At 44.2% G+C, this 26,512-nt stretch overlaps 1 protein-coding gene across 1 annotated transcript in view; it reads right to left on the bottom strand.

The window, feature by feature from the left end:
- The window catches only part of TTYH3 (tweety family member 3), a 73,431-nt gene that overhangs the window by 7,804 nt on the left and 39,115 nt on the right, over window positions 1–26,512 (bottom strand). Inside the window, exons 2-13 of the mRNA XM_075718782.1 lie at window positions 25,602–25,771; window positions 18,038–18,149; window positions 17,201–17,421; window positions 16,351–16,446; window positions 13,723–13,795; window positions 13,307–13,382; window positions 5,744–5,799; window positions 4,370–4,462; window positions 4,157–4,249; window positions 3,249–3,385; window positions 1,026–1,202; window positions 22–97 (exon numbers count right to left, since the gene is read on the bottom strand). Of these exons, the coding sequence (XP_075574897.1) occupies window positions 22–97; window positions 1,026–1,202; window positions 3,249–3,385; window positions 4,157–4,249; window positions 4,370–4,462; window positions 5,744–5,799; window positions 13,307–13,382; window positions 13,723–13,795; window positions 16,351–16,446; window positions 17,201–17,421; window positions 18,038–18,149; window positions 25,602–25,771 (1,380 nt within the window). The remainder of the gene's footprint in view (window positions 1–21; window positions 98–1,025; window positions 1,203–3,248; window positions 3,386–4,156; window positions 4,250–4,369; window positions 4,463–5,743; window positions 5,800–13,306; window positions 13,383–13,722; window positions 13,796–16,350; window positions 16,447–17,200; window positions 17,422–18,037; window positions 18,150–25,601; window positions 25,772–26,512) is intronic.

Raw genomic sequence — 26,512 nt, 5'->3', positions numbered from 1 at the left:
GAGCAGTAAAGAGAGACTTACTGAGGGAGGTGGGGACTCCCGGCCAATGAGCGGGGTATTCTCGCAACGGGGGTTCTGGAAATTTGCATTCTGGCTCCTAGGAAAGGAAGACACACATGGTAACAGGGGGTATGTGCCATGCTTCTCTGGGGAAGGTCTCTGATGGTGACATGGGACAGAGCACACGCACCCCCAGAACTACAGTATCAGGTCAGTCTCCCTCAAAGCTTTTCTTACAGGCCAGGTGGATCCCCTTTTTCAGACACAGGCACAAAACTAGCATTCTTTTCCTCAGATTAAGCACTATCTTTACACTCTTACTCAGAAGGGCCCACACTGAATCATGTCAAGTGATTTAAAAATAGGTTCGTGTGAAAATCTGCCTCTCTGCAGCATGAGAACTGCCAAGCTGCAGAAATAGAGATAAAATGAGGACAAAGTCTAAGGGGAAGAACAAAATGATGTACTAGCCTAAAAAAAGATGGGCCCTGAAGGTAGTCCAAGTTTGATCAGGGTTAGGCACTTCTGGAGAAAGCTCTGAAGATCCCACCTGAACTAGGTAGCTCTGGAATACAACAGATGTCAGACCTGACTGCAAATACTGTGGAAGGACAGAGCCTGCAGGTTTTGTCTTGGCTCTCAGGAGGCTTAAAGTCTTCTGGCAAGACTGCTCTGTCTGAAGAATTAAGTCTTCTGGTGATCAGAACCATTGCGTAATAAGGAGCCCAGACAATACTTTCCTACTTCTTTTCTCTAGACAGATTTCAAATCCTGCAGGGCAAAGCTGTTCACATTTTGGAGCATGCTGTCTAATACAACTCTTCCTACTGCAGCACTTTTAAGCTGTTCCCTTCTCCCAGTAGATGCCAATCAGAAAACATGCCTTTTGACACTTCAGACAAAATCCTTCATCACTTCCTACTGCTTGGTCAAAAGCGCCAGCCTTGCAGCACTTAGTGACGACAGAAATCGGAGTGAAGCAATTTGGACAAGCCACAATACAGCCTTCTTGTCAGGATACTCACATGTACTCTGTGACGGGAGCATTGCTGACTGTGTGTGCTGCTGCTGGAATGCTGGTCTCACTGCCATAACTACTCCCACAGCTATAGAGGCTGGGCATGTGCACTCTGTAAAGATTATCGTGTGTTTGTCTACTCCCTTGAGCAGCTGATTCTTCTTCCCCATCATCATCTGAGCTTCTGCAAGAAGGAGAAAAAGTTCCTCCTAGAACCCTACAATTACCCCACATGTGGGGTTTGCAGGAAACCATGGTAATCCTAGGAACCTCCCAACCATCTTCCACGCCTCCACATTTATACCCATTTGGGATGCCTCAGGGTGGCAGTGTCAAACACAGCCTACACCACAGTGACTCAGACCTCCCACAGATACCATCTGGACTTTTACACTGCGTGATCCCCTACAGTCTCCCTACGGTCTTCTCTCAGGGCCTGGCAGACAGCACAGTTCTGCAACTGCCCAGTCATACAACCGAAGGATGGACACACATCCTGAAATACACAACACACACACACAAAAAAAAAAAAAAAAAAAAGGCAGGCAGTGGGGATGTAGTGCCATGCACCCCACAGAAAGCATCCTTCAAAACTGCAACCTGTGTCCTTCCATTTCTTGTAGCCATGTCCTTCCATTTCTTGTAACCATGTCCAAAGAACTTTTAAGGATAAGTCTCTGTAGACTTCTCTGAACTCTCATTCTGGTTACAAAGGGTCTGCTTCAGCTTCTAGCAAAATCTCAGAAGTCTTTACAGAGACTAAGTTGCAATATTTGTGTCTAAAGGCTTTATTCTCTCAAAAATGCTAGGGTTTTACATCAGTTTTAATGCAGAACAGAGCTGTTTGCCAGCCGGTTCCTTCCCCCCTTCCCATAGTATTCTCTTGTCCCTCCTATATGATATACACTGCTATCTTATCTCCCTAATTATGGGATGAAGCACCAAGGTTTTAAATGTATTTTAGTGACGCTTGACAAAGCTAGTAAGAGGTTCTACAGGAAGCACTCTGTTGCTGGGGAAGACAGCACAGACATCGCTAGAACACCCCAATCATCACCTGCAGCTTCTGTACCACAAGGTGGCACTGAAGATTTTTTCAGGGAATTGCAGCCTGCACAGTCTCTTACAGGCAGTAAGTATGACATCCTTCACCTCCCGGAGGGAGGCAGAGGAAGAAACGGTGCTCCAGGGAATGCAAGAGGGAATCCTTGAGGGAATCCTTCAGTTCACAGCAGCAGCCTGAGCCTGCTGGGGTTGGCGGAGCAGGCAGCAGCCCACATGGAAGGCAGCACAAGAGATTACACTGTGTAAACCTTTCTCTTTCAAATGGACAGACTACCCTTCTCTTGATTACGCCTCTGCAGCTGCATGTGGAAGAGGTAAGGAAACCAGACATTTTCTTAAGTGCTATTCTCACGCATTTGCCAAGCTTTCTCTGTGGGCACTGCAGGCCTGGCGGGCTCTGGCATCCTGCTATTGTTCCGGATGTTCCATTTTAATTTGAACCTTGAGCCTGGGCTTAGACCACAAAAATCACCTTTCAGGACCACAGAAGAGAATTTGCTGCAGAGTATACTGCTCTTCTGCAAGAACAGAAACTCAAAGCCATTTTAATAGGTACATGTGGTGAAGCAGCCAGACAGAGGAGCAAAGGTTTGCTCAAGACTTACTGGTCAGCCTGGTTACACTAGTGTGAAACAACTCTGCTGTTAGATGATTGCCACCAGTTTGCAAGTACCTCATCTGCCCATGCTACGGCCAGCAAGATGGTTCCCGGTTTCTATTAGCTATGCAAGTCAGTCGCCCCAGCATGAGCAAAGCCAAGAAAGGCAAGTATGAACTGCTTCTCATTCCAATTCTCTTCCCCATACTAGAACAAATGCCTCAAAGCAATGCAAGAGAATAGGTACTTTAGAGATAGCACATAGTTCAGGCATTACCTCTCTCTACAGCTATAATCATTCATCTCTGACTTGACTGATAGTCCTACAGTGTACTGAATACTCTGCACACGTAGTATCTCAGTGCAATAAGGTTCAGACGTAAGTATTAACCACAGCCAGAGCAAAAGCCAGTATTTTTTTTTTTTCTGTTGGACCTGTGCTTATAAAGCCTCATCCCTCACGCTCCTGAGATTATATGGGAAAGAGCTCCATATGCTCACAGGCACAAATCCAATAGCCAGTCTTCATTAGGAAAGAACTCTACAGGATCTAAACCCTCTCTATACCTCTTTTGCTGCCAAGTGTGTGGGACGCTGCACACAATAGAACTGAACATGAGGGCTGTGACGAAGGAGAAGAGAACCAGGTAGATGAGGCCTTCCACTCCATCATAGCAAAAGCCCGTCAAAGCCTGGACGTAATCCTGGAGAGAAATGAGCAGAGTTTTCTGGTCACTAGAGAGTTAACATTCAGCTCTACTTCAAAAGCCCTTCCCCTGGACTACATTCCCTGAAACAACTTACAAGATTGTAGTCCCTTTTCCAGATCATACTTTTATTTTAATTCTGGGGACCTCAAGTGTTTTTCATAACTGATCTTAACCCTTATTTCTCCTCATAAAGCCTAACTCAGACAGATGTGGGAATATTTTCAACCCCACACAGTAAGAGTTTAAAAGGGGGGAAAAAAAAAAAAAAAAAAAAGAAAAAAGTCAAGACAAACTTATCCACCCAATTTAAGATACCACATTTTTCATTAAGCCTCTCAGCTCCCTCACTGTGTCCCATTGCCCAAGAACACAAGCATGGACTATCTGTTTCTGTGCCTTCAGAGATGCAGCTAGGGCAACAGTTAGGCCATGCTGCACCACAGCTGTAAGGCATTCCACTCCATGGGAAAGGCAACAAGCTACGTGCTATAGAAAAAAACAAAAAAACCTGAAGGCCCCTGAAACCTTAGGGCTGCAGCTTGTAGATGTATAGAGGCGTGTTATCTAGTTTCCTATGTTGATCTTTAAACAGAAAGCTAACTTGATCCAAATTCCCATTCTCCTTTCTGCTGGAGTCAATCAGTAAAAGCTGTTGTAAACTGTTTTGGCACACCACAGATCTGAAACTCCAAAATAATCAGTACGCTAGGGGCTCTACACCCTCTTTGTTCTTTCTTAGCTCAAGCCCAGTTACCAAGTACTCACCAAATGCAGACTCCGACAGTCTACTAAAGCTGTCAGTTGCTGCAAGTTGATCTCTGTTGAATTTAAAACCTCCTGGATCCGAGCAAGATACTCCTGTAAGCAACAAGCTAGTGATTACAGCAAGGAAATTTCTTAGCAGAAGCTGATCTTGGGCTTTGTATAGGGGTAAGGGAAGCCAGAAAGCACAGGGAGAGCAAACTTGAGGACAGTTACCTTGGAGGTGGGGTGCTCTCTGCTTGCTGACCTCATGAGTTCTGTAACATCATCCTGCATTTCCACCAGAGCCTTGTGACTTCCTGACAGCTTCTGCTCAACACAAAACATGCAATGGTCAGCAATTCAAGCCACATGAACCAACAGAACTCCTGAGAAATAAGACTTAAATCCTGTTCCCAGATACTGAACCATCATCTGTATGAATGGTACAAGTTAAGGATGTCTCAACTGACATGAGTGCAGCTGTGATAGGGTCAAGTTTGACTTTTACCAACCTTGAAGAAGCACAGATAGAAAGAAGAGGGGACAGGAAGAAGAAGAAAAAAGCAAACCCCACCCCAAACCAACCAAAACACATACACACACACAAAAACCATACACACAGCTGGGGCGGGCTCCAGGACAGAGGGGAAAGAGAAAGAAAAGACACAAAGCACTCATGTTCTTACCACAGACCACAGCTGGATTTTTCCTACTAAATCAGATGGCTGAGAAAGACTTATGTTAACACTAGAAGTTGTTTGTATTGGGGGGCAGCTTTCGCATCCCATTAAAGCATCCATGGGGATTTCACATGCAATAGCATGTCAGAGAGTATACTGAGCAACCAGAAACGCAACAGATGGCAACGGTGCATCATACCACAGCTTGAAGAGTTCTTACCCCACCCTTTAAAACAGAGGAAGACAAGACTTAAAAAATCCTAAATATAAATGGTGAAGCAGCTGGTGTCTGCCAAATGGTGGGTGGTGTGGGTTCATTCTGGCCTCTGATACATAAGACAAAGTTTGGGATGGGCCCAGGTGCTGTTCCTCAGCCCCCACACAAAAGAATAGTGACTCACATTTATAGTTCAGGATACAAACCCTTCAACATCTAAGGGAATTAAGAGGCGTATGTGAGAATCACTCCCTCACCCACAGAAATGGCTGCATTTTGGGAGTGGAGTGTTGCCACTGTTTAACCCAAAATATCCTGCAAGAAGAGATTCAAAGCAGTAAGTATGTAGTTTCCCACCCTGGCATTAATTGTGGGTGCTCTGTCTCCGTGTTGCTGCCTTTAGAAGAGTGCTGTGTAAACAGAGGTACCGTGAACAAAGCCATGGTCCTCACCACATCACGCATGGGCCCCTCTAAGAGGGCATCCTGGACCTGAAGCTATGCAGTAGTGACGAAGGTGGAAAAAGCTGCGCACTAAATCACATTGCCACCTCTTGCACAGCTGGAAAGTAGCTACCAAAGCTTTACCAACAGGTGGAGTGCTCTAAAGCTAGCACCTTGCAACGTGCTGCATGCTGGCATCAAAAGCCTTTAACTTATACCCTGCAGGATGCTGAGAAGGGGTGAAGGGAGCTAGGATGCTTACACTCACCTGCTGGAAAGGGTTGGGGTATCCAGCACTACAGGTAATGTAATATCGGAGAGTATCTACAACGACAAAAGAAAATAAAGTCATGCTAGATACACTGTTCCAGCTTTGGAGTATTTTACAACTGCCACAAGGGAGGTGTTAAGTTCTGAAAAACAATACACAAAATGAAAATGCAATGTAAATGGAAATATTTCCCTGTCTCCTTGTAGGATTACAGTGCATGGATGGCACTAGAGAAAGGGATGTAACCTGCCTTTGGGGAGAAAAGAAAGATTTGGTTGTTTTGGTGGGGGTTGTTTTTTTGGTTTTGGGGGGTTTTGGGGGTTTTGTGTGGTTTTTTTTTTTTGAACAGCAAAAGCCATGGGGCTGCCGCACTTCTATAGTTAGGTGAACCATCAAAAAAGTTTTATTCAGAAGTCAGCACTATCCATAGGATAACCATAAGACAAGACCTTAGCCTACAAGTCATCCAGCTGGATGTTTAATTTCTGCAGCTTCCAAGTGTCACAATACCATTCTACGGTCACTGGAAGCAACCAGAGGTACAGACTGCTGCCTAGGGCACACAGCAGAGACAACTTAACTTTCAGACAATTCAGTTCATCAGCCACAAAACATTAGCGCAGGAGAGGTAATAGTGGTGACTAGATACAGGCTACTATCAGAAATACCTGTGGAACCACACCACTGGGCCAAAGACAGTGCAAATAAACATCCCTATGCTACTACACAAAGCTGAATGTACCACTTCCTAAGCGCACAAGTTCAAGTGTTAAAAAAAAAAAAAAAAAAGAGGAAAAAAAGACCTCTTCACAACTGGGGTTTCTTCTATTCAAGGAGAGACTGGTTGTAGGCAGTGTTCTGTAGAAGATAAGAAAGCCCTCTTCATTCAAGAAAATCCTAACTTTCAGTAATATTTCCTAAAAATGGTATCACTTTGAAAACAAGTGAGGAAATGGATGGAAAACAACAAGTTCTTGTCTTTCTGACATGTACTGGAGATGAACAAGTAAATAGTATGTTTTCTGATGGCTGTCACTTGCACACAATTAGATTTTAATAAGATGCTTTAATTAGACTTTAACTAAAAGAGTGTATGTCATTTGTTTTGCATCCTTCTTTCGACTTATGCAAAAAAAGTTGGTTTTGGCATTGAGTCAATACTACAGACTTGATCAGGAAAGAAAGCTCTTACCATGTATTAGGACACCAGCAACACGTTATCTGTTCAAGGGACCTCAGATCATTTGCTGATAACATCCCAAAAGTTAGTCTTAATACCGAGCAGCTCTATCAGTGATCACAGTACAGTGAAGATGTACTCGGAAACTTCCAGATAAGACTGTTACAGTGCTCTGCTAGCAGCATCACCCATTTCCGGGCTTGAAGACACAGTTTTATTTCTCCTTATTCAGATGTGTATGAAACCAGCCTGGTGCCCTCACAAGCCCTCCATAATGCTACACCAACTGCCAGCACGCGCAAGTTACAAATGTCGGGCTTTCCCCTGCCATTCTCAATAATGCTGTCGAGGGAGGGAGCTCTGAAAGACTCAATCATCCAAATACCTTTAGATTATTTCTCAAACATTTACAGTTCCTCTTCAGATGAATGGGAGTGCGTCAGCTCAGCATAATCAAGGGTGAAGTTGGCTCGGTAAAGACAACAAAAGCCCCAAAACACACATACACTCTGCATTTCCCTCCCCACTAGCATCCTTTCCTCCATTCCTTTTAATCTTCTGTCTGTGATTTTCAGTAACGCATATTCCAGACTGCAAAGGTATTCTAATCAGTCCCAACGCAGAAATCGATAAAACGCACAACCACAAGCGAGCGGAGCTGTGAAGGAAGCAGACCTGACTGTATCCTGACTCTGCCGCGCTTCCCATAAATATTGAATGCACCTTTTGGCAAGCCAATGCTCTGGAGACCAAGTGGTACAACACAGACTGTCAACTCCCGCACACCGGCAATGCAACCTGACAGCTGTTATTTATAATTCATTAGCCTACTTTGGGGCAGCTTCTGCCAGCTGCTCCATCTGCCCCCCCCCCCAACTCTTTCTCTGGGATGACTTACATCTCCCCAGCCAAGCCTCTAAACAGCAATTAGCAAAATCTGGGCAGATAGGAGGGCAGCAAGAAGTGCTTTGTGTGCCTTACTTTGGGCAGACCACAAAAACAACTGTCCACAACTACTGAGCCGAGGAAAGGACTGCTCCTCCCAGGCTCATAAATCACTCAGTGGCTACAGAAAAATGGATGAAAACGCACATGCGCTGAGAGAACAGCATAGCAACTGCAATCCACAGCATCACACACAGTGACCTAAAGGAGCTGTGATCTTGTCACCTGTTTATTTTAAACCAACAAATGACTAAAAGTTTCTCTTAGACTCCCACAGTGGTATCAAGTTTGCATCGCTTTTGTAGGTGCATTAAGTTGCATGACATACCACTAATACACAGCTCCAGAAATGTTTCTTCAGGGCCTTCTGGATCATCCCTGGTGGGCAGATGACAGATGAGAGTTCCTGATATCATCATAGTTTGCAGCTTGTAAGCCCAGGATAAAGATTGCTGTTTACAAGTGAAGCAAAAAGCAGTACAGTGAAATAAGTGCTTCCCTTGCTTCACCCTGGAAGGCAGGATCAACAAGGCTTCACTGTGGTAGTGCTGGCTTTGCAGCTGACAAGTGTGACACTCTGTATATAAAACGTGCTTTCCAAAATGGCAAAGCCAGCGGGAGCAGCCTTCCCTTGCACTGAACCCAGTGTGCCAATAGCTGTGGTGCTTTAAAGCTAAAGCTACAATAGGCAGTGAAGTTGCTTTAAAGTGATCCTGTGCTGCAAAGCCTGGAAGTTAAGAGGAGCATGACCCCTGCCTCTATACCACCAGGCTGGGAAAGACGAAAGAGCAGGAGGCACCTTCACCAGTTTTAAATCCGGTGAAGGCTATCCTGTACAACACCAAATCTCAAATTTCTGTCCAGAAAACAGCTATACTAAGCCATCACTTGCACTCTGCTAACAGCTCCAGGCAATTTCTTTCTATAATTATCTTTCCGATGCATTTTCCTCTCAAGGAGAATTCCTGAAGGTTGGATCTGATTTTTGAAGCTGGCCTTTAGGCAATCTAGTTTATAGGAGAAGGGTTAGGCAGGGCCACAACTGCAGCTGCCTCTGCCTGCTGTTGCTAGCAGCAATCCTCCCGACGCGCTCTCTTGGTGCACAGGCAGTGTGGGAGCAGAAGGCAAGGAGGGGAACTACCCAAAATGCTTTATTTTTGCAGAGTCTGTTTTTCCTAGAAAGGAAAGTAGAACTGCCTACTAAAGACAGCTTCAGCTGCTAGAACTACTTAGTGCTTCTGCAACCATGGAGATTTACTATTCACTTCAAAGCCCAGCCGAAATGCAAAAAAAGGCATTATGCACCCGCCAAAAGGCAATGAGAAGGTCTGTAGGGTAAAGAGCAATCAGAAGAAAAGAGAACCTAGTTAAAAAATCCTCACACCTAGAACAGCTTTTCCCAGTCCTCCTTCATCTCTACTTGAGCATTCTCTAAGCAGCTTGCATTTTACGTATACACCCAGATGAGACTGTCTCTGGGGGTTCAATCATCAGAAAAAGTTGAAGTATATAGCCTGCGATGTCGAAAAAAGACGACTCTTCTGGACAGATTTTCTTGCCCAGGTAACATGTTCTCCACCAGGAGTTTTGTTTCCCTAAGGCAACAGTCTGACAGCAAAGGGAAGTATCTGCATAACATTTATATTACTCTCACATATGCCACTCATACTGGTGAAATCAGTCATTGCATGCCTTCAGCAAAGAGCTCGTAGCCATCCCACACACCCTACACTCAAAGCTTTCTGCTATCAGGAGTCCGACAAAACCACACAGCAAAACACAGCTTCTCAACACCGACATCAGCTCAGCAAGATTCCTGAGAGCATTTCTTTGGGCAAACTCTTTTCTGCAGGGCCCACTGAGCCCATGTAATAACTGTGCAACCACCACATGCCCCACATGAGGTTTTGTCCTGACCTTACTTCTAGAGAGGAAAGGGAGGTGGTGGTGGTGTCAGTCCTCTGGTTAATTCAGCTCTGAGCTTCTAAGATGAGAGTGAATCAGTGAGAGGCCAATTAGGAGGCCGCCCGTGACAAGAACGCTTGCTGCTTATATCTGAGCAGCTAAGTTTCAGCATCCAGCCTGACCAGCTTGGCTGGACCAGAGCTAAAAGGCTCCATTATCCATCCCCTGAGGTTTACAGTTCCTTCAGACGAAGGCAGTGGCTGTTCGCCATGCAGATTTCTAGTAAGAGAACCTGGAGAAACCTTTTCCTGTTGTTTAGACAGATTGTGCCTTTTTATTTAATTTCATGCAGTAAGTCATCTCGTAATAACATAATATCAATGAAAAAGAAGAGACTAGAAGATGGCCTCCTGCATTGAAAATAAACATCTTGGCTGCACTGAGTCTTTTTACTAGCAGCAGGAGCTGATTATACAGCCACTGTTCAACTCCATTGGCTTTATCTCAATTAATGAATACTGAGCGAGTTAGGCACATATATCAGCCCCTTCTGCAAAATGATTTAAGTCTCTCCTTCTCCAGGAAACCTGCATTAAGGCTCTTTGCCCCCCATTCCCCCTCCTTTTTTTAATGCAGCGCATTTTATCTACAAAACAAGGACATGTCTCCAGCTAAAAACATGACAACAATAATAACGCACTTAATCAGATTATTCTCAGCTCCATTAATTCTATTTAGATTTGCAAACAGCAATTAATACACAAACAGGAATATTAACATACTAGTTGCCCAGTATCCAACACAGTTATTTTTCTGTGCAAACTACTATAACCACCATGAACAAAAAAGCATTACAAATATGCAAACCTAGATGACTCAGTCCTAGTCTGAATGCCAGAGCACAGGGCTCGGAATATCACAACGCATTATATTTAAGAACAACTGAAAGGAGTGATTAAAGGGAAAAAATTGACCCAGCACTAAAGCTTAAGATTACTTGTTGGTTCTTATACCCTTAAAATTAGATGGCAGCACCTAGCCCAGCACCAGCCAAAAGCAGACACCTAGGCAAGACTGAAAACATGAGTTGGAAAGCACCACCCACAAAGCAGAGGCCACAAACCAGAGAGTGTGAAGAGTCCGTGCACTGGGAGCCTTCAAACAGGGCAGCTTCCTCCGAGAGGACAGCATCCATGCTGGCTCCCAGCTGCCTGCCCTGTCTCCTTGAGCTCGTCACTCTTGTTGTATAAATGGCTCAACTGACCACAAAGTAGCTGCTACAATTTACAGCCAAGCATATTAAGGGATACCAACACTTACTTCAGACTTTTAAAGATGTTTCTAAGGAGCTATTATTGGGATTAAAGTGTCATTGAGCAGTGCCACACTGCAGTCCTCGTGTTGTGATTTTCCTTCCTGCTCAGCTGCACAGGACGGTCATTGGGGACCAAGAGCTATTTATGTAGCTTCCTGATCATAAACTATGACACAGCAGTGAAAATCCACATGGGAAGGTAGAACATTCGATCATCTCCCAACCAGCTGCCTAGTGCGATGGCAGGCTCAGATGTTAGACTGATTTCCTTCTGAAAAAAGGAAAAGGCGCTCACGAATGCTCAACGGCTGCCTAACAGCAGGGAGCTGACACACCAGCAACCCACGGAAAGGGCCACCCTTCCAACTCAAGCCTGTGACAACACCTGCTCTTCCTCCTCTTCAGCGTTTCGCTTAGATCCATTCACTGTTATTTATGAAGCCTTAACAGTTGTTGTAACTGACAGTGCTGCCAGAACAGAGCCTGATTTCACCCGGGGGAGTCGACTGTCCCTGCCGGGGGAAGCAGGAGGAGGGACAGGAATGTCAGTCCTGCACTCACCATTAGCGTCCAAATGAATGATACTGATTAACGAAAAACTGCAGGAGCCAAGCAGACAAGGACGACTGAAATGGAGAAGTAGCACAAAGGGGCATTTCTTCGGTTTCCCAGGGTCAATCTAATTGTTACCAAACATGCTCCAGAGCTGATTTGGGTTACCAAATTATTACAAGCACAGCTGGCATTAGCATCTATTAGCATAGATATTTCCCCTTGGCCTCACTGACCCATTTGTCTCCTTGAACAACTAGGAGACTAGATTGGTACCTGAAGCCACATCTTTGTCACCTTCACAGCCAAGAGAGGATTTTCATCTTGTGCAGTGTTAAACACTCATTCTCTTCCCTTATTGCATTTCTTTGTTACAAAGACCCTTCTGTATTGAGCTGCCTGGCTCTATCCTCTCCTTCCCAAGAAATCAATAAATAAGGCATTCCAAAAATAAGCTGTAGGGTGGTAATATCAACCTGTACATACTCTTTTATACTACATTCTGCCTCCAGACATAAACATTTCTTATTGCTTCCAATCCCTGCATCCTCAGCCATAGCTACATACCTAATTCCCTACCGGTTGCACAGCAAGAGGCAGCATTTGGCTAAGCGCATGGCCATACACTAGACCTTCGGTACACAAGGCAAAGATTCTCTGGTTCTGCTAAATAAAAACCAGGAAAACCACAAGTGGCTCTTTTTGTAGATTGGTGTCATTGCTTGTTTGTGTTTTATCATACATAGAACTATATAGAGGAACTATCAGGGGAGAGAAGGTAGGAGAAAAGAAAAGTTAACTTTGTTATCTAAGAAGCAAGCTCAGTCCTGAAAAATACTTTTCCTTTTTAGCACTTACAGTATCTCTGCTGGCAGGCGCCCAACCACTTTTTTGTTAAGCCACAGTTCTGAACTACTTTTGCCCCCTGGAGGTCCAAATTGAAGGCACCCCTCATCTCACCAACCACTTCACCCTAAATTAGGAGCAACAAACCCAAAATTCATCAGTGCTCCAGCTGGATGCCACTGTGACACAGGCATATTGCTTTAAATGGAACAGGATAAACAAAGCAGTCAAAATACTGCATTTATAATGGAAAGGGAAATTCATACTTCTCTTTGTGGCTGTTCCCATTCATTTACCCTTTAAATTAGCTTTAAAGAGACTCCTAACTTATAGCCACCATTAAGAGAAAAAAAAATGTGTCTTTGTTGATAGCAGATACAAAAAGAATATTGTAGATTCAGGAATACAGACCCAAGAGCAAGTTTTAAGAATTACAACTCAAACTGCACACTGCCATTGCCACTGTTCTGTCACTTAGAGAGGAGAACAAGATTCAAGAGTGCTACATTTAAAGCAAAATAATCCAGGGACTTCAGTTGTTCCATCTTATCAGTTACTTCCACCTAAGGCCCAAGACAGAAGAAAGGTTCTGAAGGCTATTCTGACAAAGAAAACCATACATGTGCACTTCTGACCAGAGTATAAATGCTTCTTTGGGAAGAACAAGGGTTTTCCAGAGCTCCATGCACATATGCTTTTCCTACTGTATGCAAGCTCCTCTGTTCCAAACACAGCCTTAAATTCTCAGTCACTGCCATGCTCCTGTGAGACAGCTGGATCCGCAGTACCCCATGCCAAAGCCAGTCCCAGCACTTACCAGCACTAAGCACTGCATTCTCTTCAACCACTTTGGAGACATAAGCATCGGGGTTAATACAGAAGTCACTGGAGCCCTAGATAGATAAAAGACAAAAGGGAAAAAGAATATCAAAGAACAGCAGTATCAAAGAGCAGTTGAGCCAGGTTAACATCAGGGAACCCTCTACTATTAGGGTGTTTCAGATGCTGAAGTCTCTCATCGTCATCCCCACTAGCGCTGCTTTACAGAACCGCAGCAGCACTAGCTAGCACACCACACCACGGAGGAAGGAGGAGCTCTGTACTTTTCATAGATGCAAACTGCTAGGACAGCTACTTAGAACAAGATGCGCTATAAAACAGGCAACAGCGTAACATTAATCTCGTCTGATAAACCTGCAGAGGGTGAATGGGACCTGGATCAGAGCCACTTACCACAGCGACAGCCAACTCCAGACCCAAGGATCCCCAGCTGACAATCAGGGCAAACACCCCAAGCAAGCACACCCTGTGGGAGACAGACAGATGGCAGATGTAGAAGCTCCAATTTCAAGCAGATCCTTTCACAAAAATGTATTATTTTGAGTCCAAAGCAATTACCAAACACAAGAAATTATCAACCACTGTATCTTCAGATAAACCAACCCTTTTTATGTATCGTGGATAGCAGCAGCCAGCGAAGTTTATGTCCAGTAGTTGGTTGACATGTTACCTGGCCCTGGGGCTGCAGGGGAAGGAAGAAGAGGGTGGTAGCAAAGTCTTACCCTGCTTCTAGCGGGGAAGCCAAAGGCACAAAGACAAAGGGGTGGCTGTAGGGAAGGCAGATTGAGAGAGGGATAACTACAGTCCCATCACTTCCCCTGTTCCCATTCTGGATTCTACCTTCCCAGTCCAAAGATACTCAGAGAAAAATATGCCATATCAAAAACCCCACAAAAATATTCTGATCCAAAATTAGACAAATCCCTCTTGTTTCTAGAATAAGTGAGGTTGTCAGGTGTAAGCACTGCATGGCTACAGGTGGGTGGACACCTGACTTTGGTTCCAAGCTGTGTGCATCTGAATGGCACCTAAGCATCCCACATAGCCCCAGAAGAGAGATAGTCACCTGCAAGCAAACAGTTCAGAGCAACAGTTTAGGTGCACACCACTGCCATGTGAGTCCATCTCTGCACAGATTTAAGAGTTTTGTTCTGATAGCTGGACCTCATTACCAACAGAAATAGTGGGAAGCATCTGCTATCAAGCAGACACAAGGCAGAGGGATGACAGAGCAGTGGTCTCAGTGACATTCAGCTAGCACACACCGGTGGAAAAGGCTTTTGCACTTCCCCAACTAGCACATTAGCTCTTCACCTTTGCTGTCAGTATGAGTACTAGAGATATGCAGGCATAAGTGCTCCTGAACTCCCTCAGGTATGGGGATGCAGACTAATAAGCAGTTTCATTTTATGTATCCCTGTCTTCAAAGTAAAGGGACACTAGCTTGCTCTCTCAGGGATGCTTTTTCCTTCAGGCTTTGAACACAACTAGGTTTCTCCTGCCCACCCCTTGAAGAATACAAACCAAAAACCTGTCCATAACCAAGATATTCTTTATTCAAACCTAGTGCAAGCATCTCTGAGGAAAGGACATATCTCTTTCCTACTACATTTGTCTCATTGAAGACTGGAGCTTTAAAAAAAAAAAAAAAAACCAGTCTGTGGGCCTACATTGCAAAACAAAAACAAACAAAAGAGATCCATCCCTCAGTTTGCCAACTTATTTTCAGAGTAATCCCCATTCTCTGAATGGATCTGTGGCTCATCTTGCAGAAGTAATGGAGCTTCACCAGACTGACCTCTGTGCAGCACTCTGAAATAAGATGGCTGAAAAATTTATTACACTTTTTCCAAATGGATGCAAAAGTTATCAGCCATGGATCAGCAAGGTTCTGTGGTTTTATGACATAAGGACAACACGGCTTGGTGCCTCCAGCTGAGCGTGGTAATCAGTTCAATAAGACACATTTGTTGTTTTACTTTAAATGAAGACAACTGGGTCAGTAACTGATTGCTTGGCTAAAAGATCTAAAACTGGCATTTCACCATCTTGCTTAGCTGTGATATGCTTCTTTATGCCATGTGCTCCCTTTGGGGAATGCCTTAATATGAACTTCTGGCTAACAGGGAATGAGATTCTAATTTAAACCCTGGGTTTACCATCTGTGCATACACTTGGACCTTTGTCTGTATAACCTGCCAGGTATGAAGTCATCTGGCAAATAATCAAACTGAATATGCATTCCAATTATTAATGGCATCACCATGTACCAGGATAAACTCTTGGCCATGTCAGTTGTCGAACTGTCACTATATTTACGATAACAGTATCTTTGCCAAATATGCCAAACTAAACCAAGCTATAAGATAGGGAGAGGAATATTTTTTTTCTTGTAATGGGGCCTGAGCATGGCAGCATTTGCAGTGCTTTTTAGAAATAGGCATGCATTAATATTGCAGTACCATGGCAACAAGACTCCTCCTCATAACTGTACAAACCATTGCTTGTTCTCAGTTTAACACTTCTTCAGGTGTGACAGCCAAAGGTAAACAAGAGCAGATCGTGACACAAAAGGCACACTACCAGGCTGTGAAGACACATGCAATGCTTATCATCAATTAACAAATGCCTTCACAGCTGTAGAGAATTAAAGAGATTTTTAAGGCCTGTAAATTTAAGGGAGGATGTTCACATTGCTATCTCCCAGCATATAGAGGCTACCAATGCTACCCAGCAAAAGGCAGACCACCCAGATGAGTTGCTTGTCTTTGATGCAAAAGCAATGGACACCAGTACCATTACATTTTATAGCTCAAGAACCTTCCTGTGAACATCTCTCATGTAGCCCTAATCCTATCCACAGAGCTAGGCTCTACAAAGTCTCTCTATACTGAGTGGCAAATTTAAGCTGTTCAGTCTCAGAAGTCCTTGAAATCAACTGACAAGTCTAGAGGTTTAAACTAGCAGGCACTTGCATTCAGCTGGCCTTCCTTTATGCACTGAGCCTGGGTCAGGACTTACCCCACAAGAATGGCCCTGGAGTTCCTTATGAGCCCAAAGAGCACCAGCAAACAAATCAGGACATGGAACAGGAGCAGACCCAGGTATCCCAGCCACCTGCAGCAAAAAAAACCCCAACACATAGTCTGCAAAGGAAAACTGGTCTATAAAAGGCACAGATCAAGAACCTAGTGTGACTCGTGGGAAAACGGCGCCCTTCTGTTCTTCAAGTAAAAGCCACCACTAATGATTAATCTCCAGAGAGCTCTGGATATTTGCTGGATCTGGAGCCAAGGCAGGTAAAAGCATTTACACAACACGCCCAGCATACACAATTGTTGAGAACACAACTGGACACCATCAGGCATTGCAGCTTCTTGAACTTCCTAGACATTTGTTCGAAAACACTTCAGTTATTCCACATGTGTGGATAGAGGTTTTCTTTTGTGGAATACATTGGATGCAACCTTTTATCAAAGAACTTTAATAAAAAGGAATGTTAGGGTATGGTGTTGACATATGAAACTAGTTCAGTTTTCCACTCTATTTAGTTAATGTATCATACAACTACAATGCACCTATTAGGACACAAGAGTAGCTATATCTGTGGCTGTTTTTTTCCCCTCCCTGTTAGAACACAAGCTACAGATTTCGTACATTGAGAGTAAGTTTCCCTTCAGCTGGTGGTAAACACAGTTAAGAAAAAAGTTGTTGCCATGCATTTTGATTTAAACTGAATGCAATTTTGCTGTGAGAAACAAATCAGCTGGGTGGGCCATGAACACCTGCAGTCATATATATAGCCTTTGGCTCAGCCCCCTAGAGCATGCACATCACTGTTGCAAAACAGGCCAAAATGGATGCTACACACCTGTACCAGTCATAGAGGTCAATCTGAATTGCCAGCTCCTCCAGAGACAGCTCTTCATTCTTCCAAAAGGGGATCTCAGTTGTTTGCCTGACCAGGTCATCCAAGAGGCCTTGCAGTTTCTGGATAACATGCAGGTAGTCTGTCTGCTTCGTAAACATCTCCTCCAGGATGAGCAAGTTTGGTTCCGCTGTTTGGTTCAGGGCCACTGCGGTATCTAGTACCTACAGTATGGCAAAAAAAAAAAAAAAAAAAAAAAAAAAAAAAAAGACAGACAGGAAGTCAAGGAAGTAAGAGGATTCATCCTTACTAGCAAGTTATGAACAGCTTCCAGATTACCAGTCCTCTGCCTTAAGAGGCTCAGACTGCTTACCCTTCAAAAGCATCTATAAAGTAGATTGTTTGCAAGTAGTCCAATGATGGCATCTCAGCTGAGCCTTTAACACATGTACACATTTTGCGGCCATCAGGGTTGCAGAATGATGCCATGAAATTAGAGGTAGCACAGCAACAACTGATTGTACTAAAATACATTTTGCTAAGAGACTTGTCTGCTTTGGCCTGCCTCCTCTTCCGGGTGTGGAAGAGAGCTGATCAGAAGCTGTTTTTAAACCTAGCAAAGAGAAGACTTCATTTAACAAGCTGTGTTTGCTTTGTTATTTTTAGAAGAGCTGAAGAAAGCACCGCTCCATTAATGGAACTTTTAGCACATCTCTAAGCCCAGAGACTAACAAAAAAATAGGAAGAGATACAGGCACAACCAGATTCAAGAGAAGAGGTGCTGAGCAAGTCTACTCATTCCCACACTCCCCATTTGCTAGTGTCTCCCCTAGTGCTTACCCGGTCTTGGACACCTGCCACAGTGCGGTTTGCATGGCGCAGCGAGTACGTCAGCCGGTGAATGCCATCACTGGTCTCCCCATTCCCATAGAAGCCAACAGCAATTCCAGCACTGCAGAGAAAGAAAGCAAAAAAGGGTAGACTTAAAGCTAAAAGGCAAGCTATATAATGCACAGCTTACTGCTACACTGCCCTTCATAGTCACATCAGCACTTTCCACAGAAAGGGAAGCCGTGTGCCTCTGCAAAGGGTAGCTGAGGTAGTCATGCTCCTCAGCAAACACTAGAACAATTCACCTGTAAACATTCACCTGTGTTTTCCATACAGCCACCAATTCTCTGTATAGCATCCATATGATGAACAGCAGAACACCATACCTTCTCAATATCTACGTTTCATTTACGGTACAATAATGAAAATCTGTTAGAGAACTGTTAGAGAGTTCAGATCTAGCCACGCGCAACCAGAAATCCATCCAGCCAAGCAGCTCTCCAGTGACTCCTGCAAGAGCTGCCACTGCTATGTCAGGAGATGAATACCTTCTCTGGACATGAAATACAGATTGTTTCATTACTTTTTTTTTTTAAAAGCAGGACACAAGGAGCTTGCATTGATTACCTGCCCACAGTGGTGGTTCCTCTAGACACATTATCCATGCCCTCTTCTCTACACTGTGAAATATCTATCTTCATTTATCTTCCCATTAGAAGCATTTGTGTTGTGCTGATTTAGAGTACTGGGAAGGAAGGCTTAATAACTTACTGGAACAAAAGGCTTATTTATTTTTAAAGCAAGCGAATTTCAAGCTTGCAGACACAATTCAACTCCAGCTGCTTAGCAAATTACCACCTATCAGCTGACTTGCCATAACTGTCCACACATATCAGTCTGCCCCAATTATGAAGTAAACCATATTAGCTTAAGCCTCACTTAAAGGAGGAAGATCCCGTAAATGAGTTGCAACCAGGAGATAATCTCCTGGAAGTCACCAATACCTGTTCTATTAAGACATTGCTGCAGAAACTCACAGCTCCTCTTCCCAAGCCCATTTTTCCTAATAACAGAGGAGGAAAGAACTTCTGAAGGGGTCACACAACTAAACTCAGGGCAAACAAACATTACCAAGGTACAAATTTCATATTCTCACGTCATATTTAGCTTCAGAGCACCCAAGATCTCTTCTGGGAAGGTTCCCAAGACACCAAGGTTGTGTTTGTAGTAGTGGAAAGGAAGGTGGTGGTGGTGGTGGTTTTGGTGTAAACCTGAAGTTATTTTGGATGAAACATCTAGTTTCTTCACAACAATTTTGTGCTTGGGTTATAGCACAGAGCTGGTTTGAAGGAAGAATAAAAGAGGAAGGAAACAAGCCAAACAAGAGCTTTCAGAACCAGTAAGTGTAGTGCCTTTGTTTATCAGGAAGGGCCACTAAAGGACGTGAGGCATTCTTTACCACCATCACCACCCGGCTCAGAAATGAACCCAAGCAGGCAGGCCAGAGCGGGCTTTGTCTAGGTAACAGACCCTTGCACAGATTTGCTCTGGCACATACATCAACCCGCAGTCCAAACAACTCTTTCTGGCCTTGCTCTTCTCCTGTAGGAAGACAGCATCCCTCCCTCCTTTCCTGGGCTCATCCACTTCAGAAAGAGCGAGCAGAACAATACAGTTCACCTGGTTGCATTTCTACTTTCTCCTCATACATACAAGAAATGGAAGCAAAGATCACACACTGGAAGCGGATCCACTATGAAAATCTGTGTCAGCCTCATGCTTTTTCCCAACAACTGAATCTCCACAAATTGTAGAGAGCTTGGCCCATAAAAGCCTCAGCTGAAGAGTCTTCCAGGAACAGTAGCCAGCCTAAGTCATACACAGAAAGAGAGGCAGCAGGTATGTAACTCTTAACATTTAGTTTTAATACAGTAAATCAGCCTCTCTCTTCATGAACACTATTCCTCAAACATTTTCCTAATGCAAATGATGCTGATAATTAAAGAGAGAAAAGCCCTCTGCATTCCCCCCTGGTTGCAGCTATTATCAGAGCCTGATAATGCATGCCTAGGATGCATGGGGGTGGAGGGGATAAAAAAGACAACACCCTCCCCACCCCCCGCCTTCCCCTGAACTAGAGAGATTACAGATCCGGAGCTAGGCCCAGGATAAGGCAACTCAGCATCCCACTGCAGCAGTTCCAAACCTCTGGCTTGAATTTCCCCTTGTCTTATCAGAGCAAACAAATTAAGATAGACCCTTTCACTCCCTTGAGCAGCAGAAAACTTTAACAGTTGTTCTACTACAGACACCAAATAAATTCCAGAACATTCTTGACATTGAATATGCATATCTGACCCCTTTAATGGGTGAGTGATTTTTATTCAGCCTGTTACAGCTACTAGAAGCCTATTCTTTCAGCAAAGGCTTGGTAAGTGCCCCAAACCTGCTGCTTGCCTCTCCCTATTCCCAGCACAGTAGCACTGTTTTGGTGGAAGAAACTCAGAAACAGCACTCTGAAGTAGCAGCAGTCCTCTTGTCCTTAACGATGCAGCACAGCTAGGTATATTAGCCAGTTTACTCAAAGGTGCCATTTATGAAGTGCTAGCAACTACAGGCAATTGACTTGAAACTCCTTACCCTATTCAAAGCAGAACCACCCCAGCAGCCGTCCTCATAGGCTTCCTATGCAGCCCTGCATGAGCCACAGCTTCAGCTGCCCTTAACCCTCTAGGCACAGTCACTACTCCTGAAAAACACTGGACCGACAGGAACTGGGATAAAAGCCATTTAATTCAAGTAACAATTCCTCTAGACGTGCGTATCACACATTCACTGGAAACTACACATAAGAAAGCATTAATTATTCCATTACTGCCCAGCAAAAGCCAGCTCTGCATTCACACCCTGTGCTAGCAAGAGCCACTTACACAGCCATTCCTTCTCCGAGGAGCAAGCTGTACAGCTTTGCGGCAGTTCCCCTTTCTATCATGCTAGAGGGGGAAGGAAACCACCCCCGAAGCCCAGGCTGGGGGCAGCTGCCTGGAGCCGCGCTGTGGCTGAGGAGGGGGCAGAGCTGAAGGGCAGGCAGCGGGGGAGCTGCCCGTGGCGGGAGAGAACCACTGCTGTTTAGTTTTCTGTTTGCATTTGGCTTCATCTAAATCCAACAGTTGTTTCAAATCCCTGCCTACACACCCTGGTATAAGTTGCTATTGTTTAAAGCAGATTTAAGGATTTGCACTAGTTTTTAACTACCTTTTATTTGATTCAAGGGAAGCAAAGGGGCTCCTTCTATTTAAGCGCATTCTTTTAAAGTAAAAATAGACCAACTCATCTTAACCCAACAGCGAAGTCCTTGAGGTCAGGACAAATCCCATGGCTTCTTGCACAAACCCTGGCAGGCTCAGTAGCCTAAGATACAGCAGATCCATCTCCCGGTACAGGATGACAAAATCATTGCCCAATGGGGAAGTCTGCATTTCTGTCACGCAGCGTGGATACAAGAACAGCATTCCTGAATGACACAGCTTTTTTCCACCCTAGCACCCTCTGGAAGAGACTCCAACGCATTTTCAACGCTTCTATAGGAAAGTCATCTCCACTTCTGTTATTCTTGTTTGTCACACTCCCCTCCCTAGCACACACACCCCTCTCTCCTCCTGAATCTGCACCGTCCCATCCTTAGTTCTTCCTCCCAAACCTACCTTCGTCAGTCTCCTGTTGCTTCCACCACATCCACCTCACCCTTGCTTCCTTCTCACTCCTATTTTTGAATAAAAATCTTTTCAAATAAATAAATAAATCTACCATGGTCTTCCGGGCCATTTAAAAAAGTTGCTCCTGCTGTTCAATACTGTATTTAAAAAGCCACTTGGCTACTCAGTCATTTTGGCAAGTTTTAGGAAACCCACTTATGTTAAATCAAGAAAACACTGTGCTCCTGAGGTTAACATTATCATCACCAGTGCACATGAACAGAAACACACTACACACATTATGCTATACCAGCTCTTCAGAGTTATATGATGCGAGACAGGAGAGTAGCATGTCACGATTTCTGTGTATTCCTACAGACACAACAGTATGATGTAAGAGTACTGCAGGTTGCGTACACACACTTTAGTATCACTTATCAGCAAGACTCAAGAAATTCAAGTCTGGACAAGAGCTTTCCTGATGTTTGTATGCAAGAGTTACGTGGGCTTAGGACATCCCCTGATAAAGGACCAGAAAAGAAAAATCAAGTGTAATTCCAGATTAGCTTGCAACACGACATGCAAAAAAAAGTTTTCTGGATTACACGAGGTATACATGAACAGCAGAGCGTTAATCTGATACAGAGAGCATATACATGCCTTCCGGCAGAAAGATCCTCCCATTGTAATACCCACGCACACACCGTGAAAACCCCTCTGGGTATCCAGTCACCAGTCTGAAAAGATGAACACTAGCCATTCACATCACATCCTTCGAAATGAATAATCTAACTACACCAAGTCATCTTTAATTACAGGAACTTCATAAAGAGAGCCCTTTTTAGACTTCATGTTCTCAGGAGGAATGTGAATTTGTCTGTCTAATTACCACCTTGCACTTTGGCACCAAGGGAAAGCTCTATTACCCGCACTTGAGAAAGCAAGTTTTCACCATCTATTTGTACCCATTTCTTTCAGGTATCCTCTCCGTGAAGCTTCCTACCCACCTGTGGACCTGAGCTCCCTTCTGGGAGAGTTAGGGTCACCTAACTGGTGGATGAGATGATTTATAAGACAACTCCCCATGCACAGGAACCGATGAAAATTGGTAAGGACTAGAAATAAATTATGTATTCAAGGAACAATCTAGGCAAATCATTCCTGCAGTTTTGTGGCTAGAGCAACTGGAAAGACTCATTAGAGAGACATTTTGCTGGAGAGCTCCTGTTAACCAGTTATTCATTCCTGCTGGCTCAGCATTCTCCCTTTTGCTCAGCAGGAAATATCGAGTCATTAGGAAACAGTTATCCATAGTACTCAGCAGGATTCACAGTACAAACAGCCCTCTGGGATTAAGTACTACCTAGACAAGCATCTACTAGTCACGGCTGGACTTAGCCAGAGTTAACTAGTTCTCAGCTAGGAAGACAATAGTCCACTTCATGGTACTCAGACAGACCAGACCAGCTGCTGTTTGGAACCTTTCGCTGCTTCAGCATCCAAGCTACTTCTTTCCCCTTGCATACCATGCTGCAAGCTGCCTCCCAGGTCAGCCTACTGTCAGACAGACATTCAGAATAGCCTTATTCCCCATCACTCGGAAACACAACAGCATCTGCCAGTCTGGCACTTCTGTTATCTGTAACGCACAGCTAGGATAGGATATATCCAGTGGACTAATCTTTAACTGTTGGTATCTAACTGGGACTTCCTGCTAGCACAGACTTGATTCCGTGCTTGTCAGAAGCTGTATCTGTATCTGCCTTCCCAGCCAGGCGCTGAGCGGAGAGCACCAAGAAGCCCCGGTTCGAGTGCACTGTCCTGTCCAGCTGCTCTAAGAGGGGCAGAAAACCAATCTCGGCTTTGCAGGAGAGCGGCAGCACTTGGACAGCACCTTCAACTCACCACAGATGGTACCAACCTGCTATCGCTCAAGCGCACCAACTTCAGAGTGGGAATTTAAACTTAATTAGAAAAAGTCAAGATAAATATTCATCCAATATCACTGTAGATTCAGGTAGAATCTTAGTTTTAAGGGTACTCCTGCATTTAATACTTGCAAAGACGAACAGTACACCAAGGATGAGAACCAATGGTTCAGATTTTGAGGAAGTCTAAGCAGTTTTCCAGCTTGTGGACTTGACTCGGAGTCACATCAAGTTTAGCAGAATTTATATGATGAACTTCCAACTTTAAATTGTCTCACACACGCTCCGGGAGATGCGCAGAGTATCTCCTTGTCACCCTTTCTACAACTGAAAACAAATGCAACTATCACACTCTGCAGCAGCTGTCTTGGACACACATGCTGCATGACAATAGCTAACAAGAGCCTGTAGCAGCAGCACAACTATAAATAGCATCAACTAGAGCTTCTGTAAGAAAGGGTTAGGACCACAGCACTTTCAGTGGATTGGAATGGATGCAGCTGAAGCTCCTGAGATCACTAAAAGAAAGGTGAACGAGGCTGAGATTTCTTCTTTGCAAGTTGTTATTTGGTTTGCCTTTCTATTCCAGGCACCTATTTGCAGTCAGCAAAGCATGGAAGAGCTCCCTGCAAAGATGGCAATATTGGCTAGTGAACTAGCTCTCCTCCTCAACACTGAGCCCCTGCCTCTACAGGCAAATCCATCCCCAGCTGCTAAACTCACAACATAATGTCTGCTCTGCACTGTTTGTTCCAGTGCTTCAGGGGTTTTCTATTCTCTTAAGTATGTGCCTCAAAAGAGCAAATACACAAATGCATTAGTAGCACAATCTAGCCCTTGAACAGCTAAGCCTGGCCTTCAAGGAACATTTCTGCCTCCAAAAAAGATCACGTACCAGATCCAACCACCTATCAGCAGGTTAATACAAAAAGTGAACCACAAGACACTGCAAAAATACAACCATCTCATTGTTATCTCCTTTCTGAATAGGGGACTGCTCCCAGACCTGCCAGCCCTGTGGAGGGTCAACTAAGACCGCCTGGAGTCTTGGGCAAGAGTAGATGATGTTTGGAATTGGCAAGAAACACAATGCTCAATCTCAGGGCTCATGTGCATAGAGCTCAGCGTATTCATTCTACCCAAGTCAAAACAAACTAAGCACAAGGCTCCTTCCAGAAGTTTGCAAGCATGTCCCTGCTTTCAGATGCCCCATCATTAACTTTCTAGGAAATGGGATCCTCATCTTTGTTGACTAAGAAAACCCCAAACAACCCAGAAAACAAACAAAGCGTGAATTCTCGCCTTTTAACTTCGTCTGCACATGTTTTCCATTACTTAATTTTTCTTGTTTTTCAGAAACCCTTCTTTTCACCTCACTCCAAAAACTTCTGTTGCTCAGTCATAACATGAAATGTTGCTGACACTAGCACCATTACTAGCAACCCTTGGAGATGGCACATTAGTACAGATAATGAAATGCAGCAGTGTCTTACAGTGGCTGCAAAATCTGAACGTCCATTCCAGTCAAATACCAATACTTCCAAACCCAAAAGAATCATCTGTGCCTCTTTCTTCCTAATCTACTCTCCCACGTAGTCATTCTTTTTGGACACCAGATTCTAAGAAATCTCCATCTAGACCTGATAAATATTTCAACTGTATCTATCCTATTTAAGCAATAAGCTCCCAAGGATGCAGTGTCCTTGATTTACTGCTTGGAAAGTATCAAAGAGCAGGACATTAGCTATTCCTTTTCACATTGCTCAAGCCATTAGGCAGTTCAGCAAGTGGTAGAAAGGAAGAAAATACATTACAGATTTAAAACATATATATACACCAAGCAGAAAGAGGGATTACTGCCAACGTTCACTACAGACGCAGCGTACCAAGTATGCACAGGATACACCACCCCAAATAACAGCACAGATCCCTTTCAGGCATCGACCGTACCTGCACACCAGGGTTGCGATGATGACACACCATGCCGTACAGCAGCAGTCAGCATTTAGATGTTCTTCGCTCTTCCGATGGCGGCAACACAGCCAAAACGAGTAGAACAAGAGAAAGAGCAGGTCCAGAGCAAGGCAGGAAAGAGCGATGCCACCCAACAGCAACAGGGCCTGCGGAAAACAGAGACGGGCGTCACGTCTGACCACGGCACAGCCATAGCAGGGGATGTGAATCAGGGCCCAAACGTCTGAGGGCTCTGCAATAAGACAGCGCTGAAGGCATACCCTGAAAACAAGGTGGTTTGTCGTTTTTGTATATTTTTAAAAAATAAACCGGAGATTTTTAGCCCCACTTTCTCCCCTGTCTGCATCCCACTTGATGAAACCACATTTTGTACCTAAGCAGTAAATAGCTGAGCCATTTTCTCTGTCCCAGTCTGCAAACAGCCTAAGTGAATCAGAGAGGGTTTCCTCTTTACTCCTGATCAGAGGTCAGCAGATTTAAATTAAAAAAAAAAAAAGTTCAGCCAGCTGCCTCTATCTGTACAGTTCTTTAATCTTCATGAATAAATATGCAGGCTTATTCATTAGAAATCCAAGTGCATGTGCATGAGTGGGTTTGAAAGGGGGTGGAATTTATTATACATGCGTGAGATTGATTTAAAAAAAAAAATGAATCCCCATCCAATGCTTCTGTTCAAGGTAGACCTAGAATAAATGCTAAACCCCTCCACATACCATCCACATATATAGGTACAACAAACGTCGATGCTACAGACACATTGGCTTGAAGCCATCACAAGCTGATTTTATTGTGTTATACCTATTTCTAGTCAGAGGTTCCTGGGAGGAAAGGGAAGCAATAAGTGTTTAATTCCCTTCCAATTTCATTTAACTCCATTCGAATTTCTT

This window comes from Pelecanus crispus, chromosome 11 (assembly GCF_030463565.1).
Source record: "Pelecanus crispus isolate bPelCri1 chromosome 11, bPelCri1.pri, whole genome shotgun sequence".
Taxonomy (NCBI): Eukaryota; Metazoa; Chordata; class Aves; order Pelecaniformes; family Pelecanidae; genus Pelecanus; species Pelecanus crispus.
The sequence above is the reverse complement of the archived record's forward strand: the minus strand, read 5'-3'. Positions and strand labels throughout refer to the sequence as shown.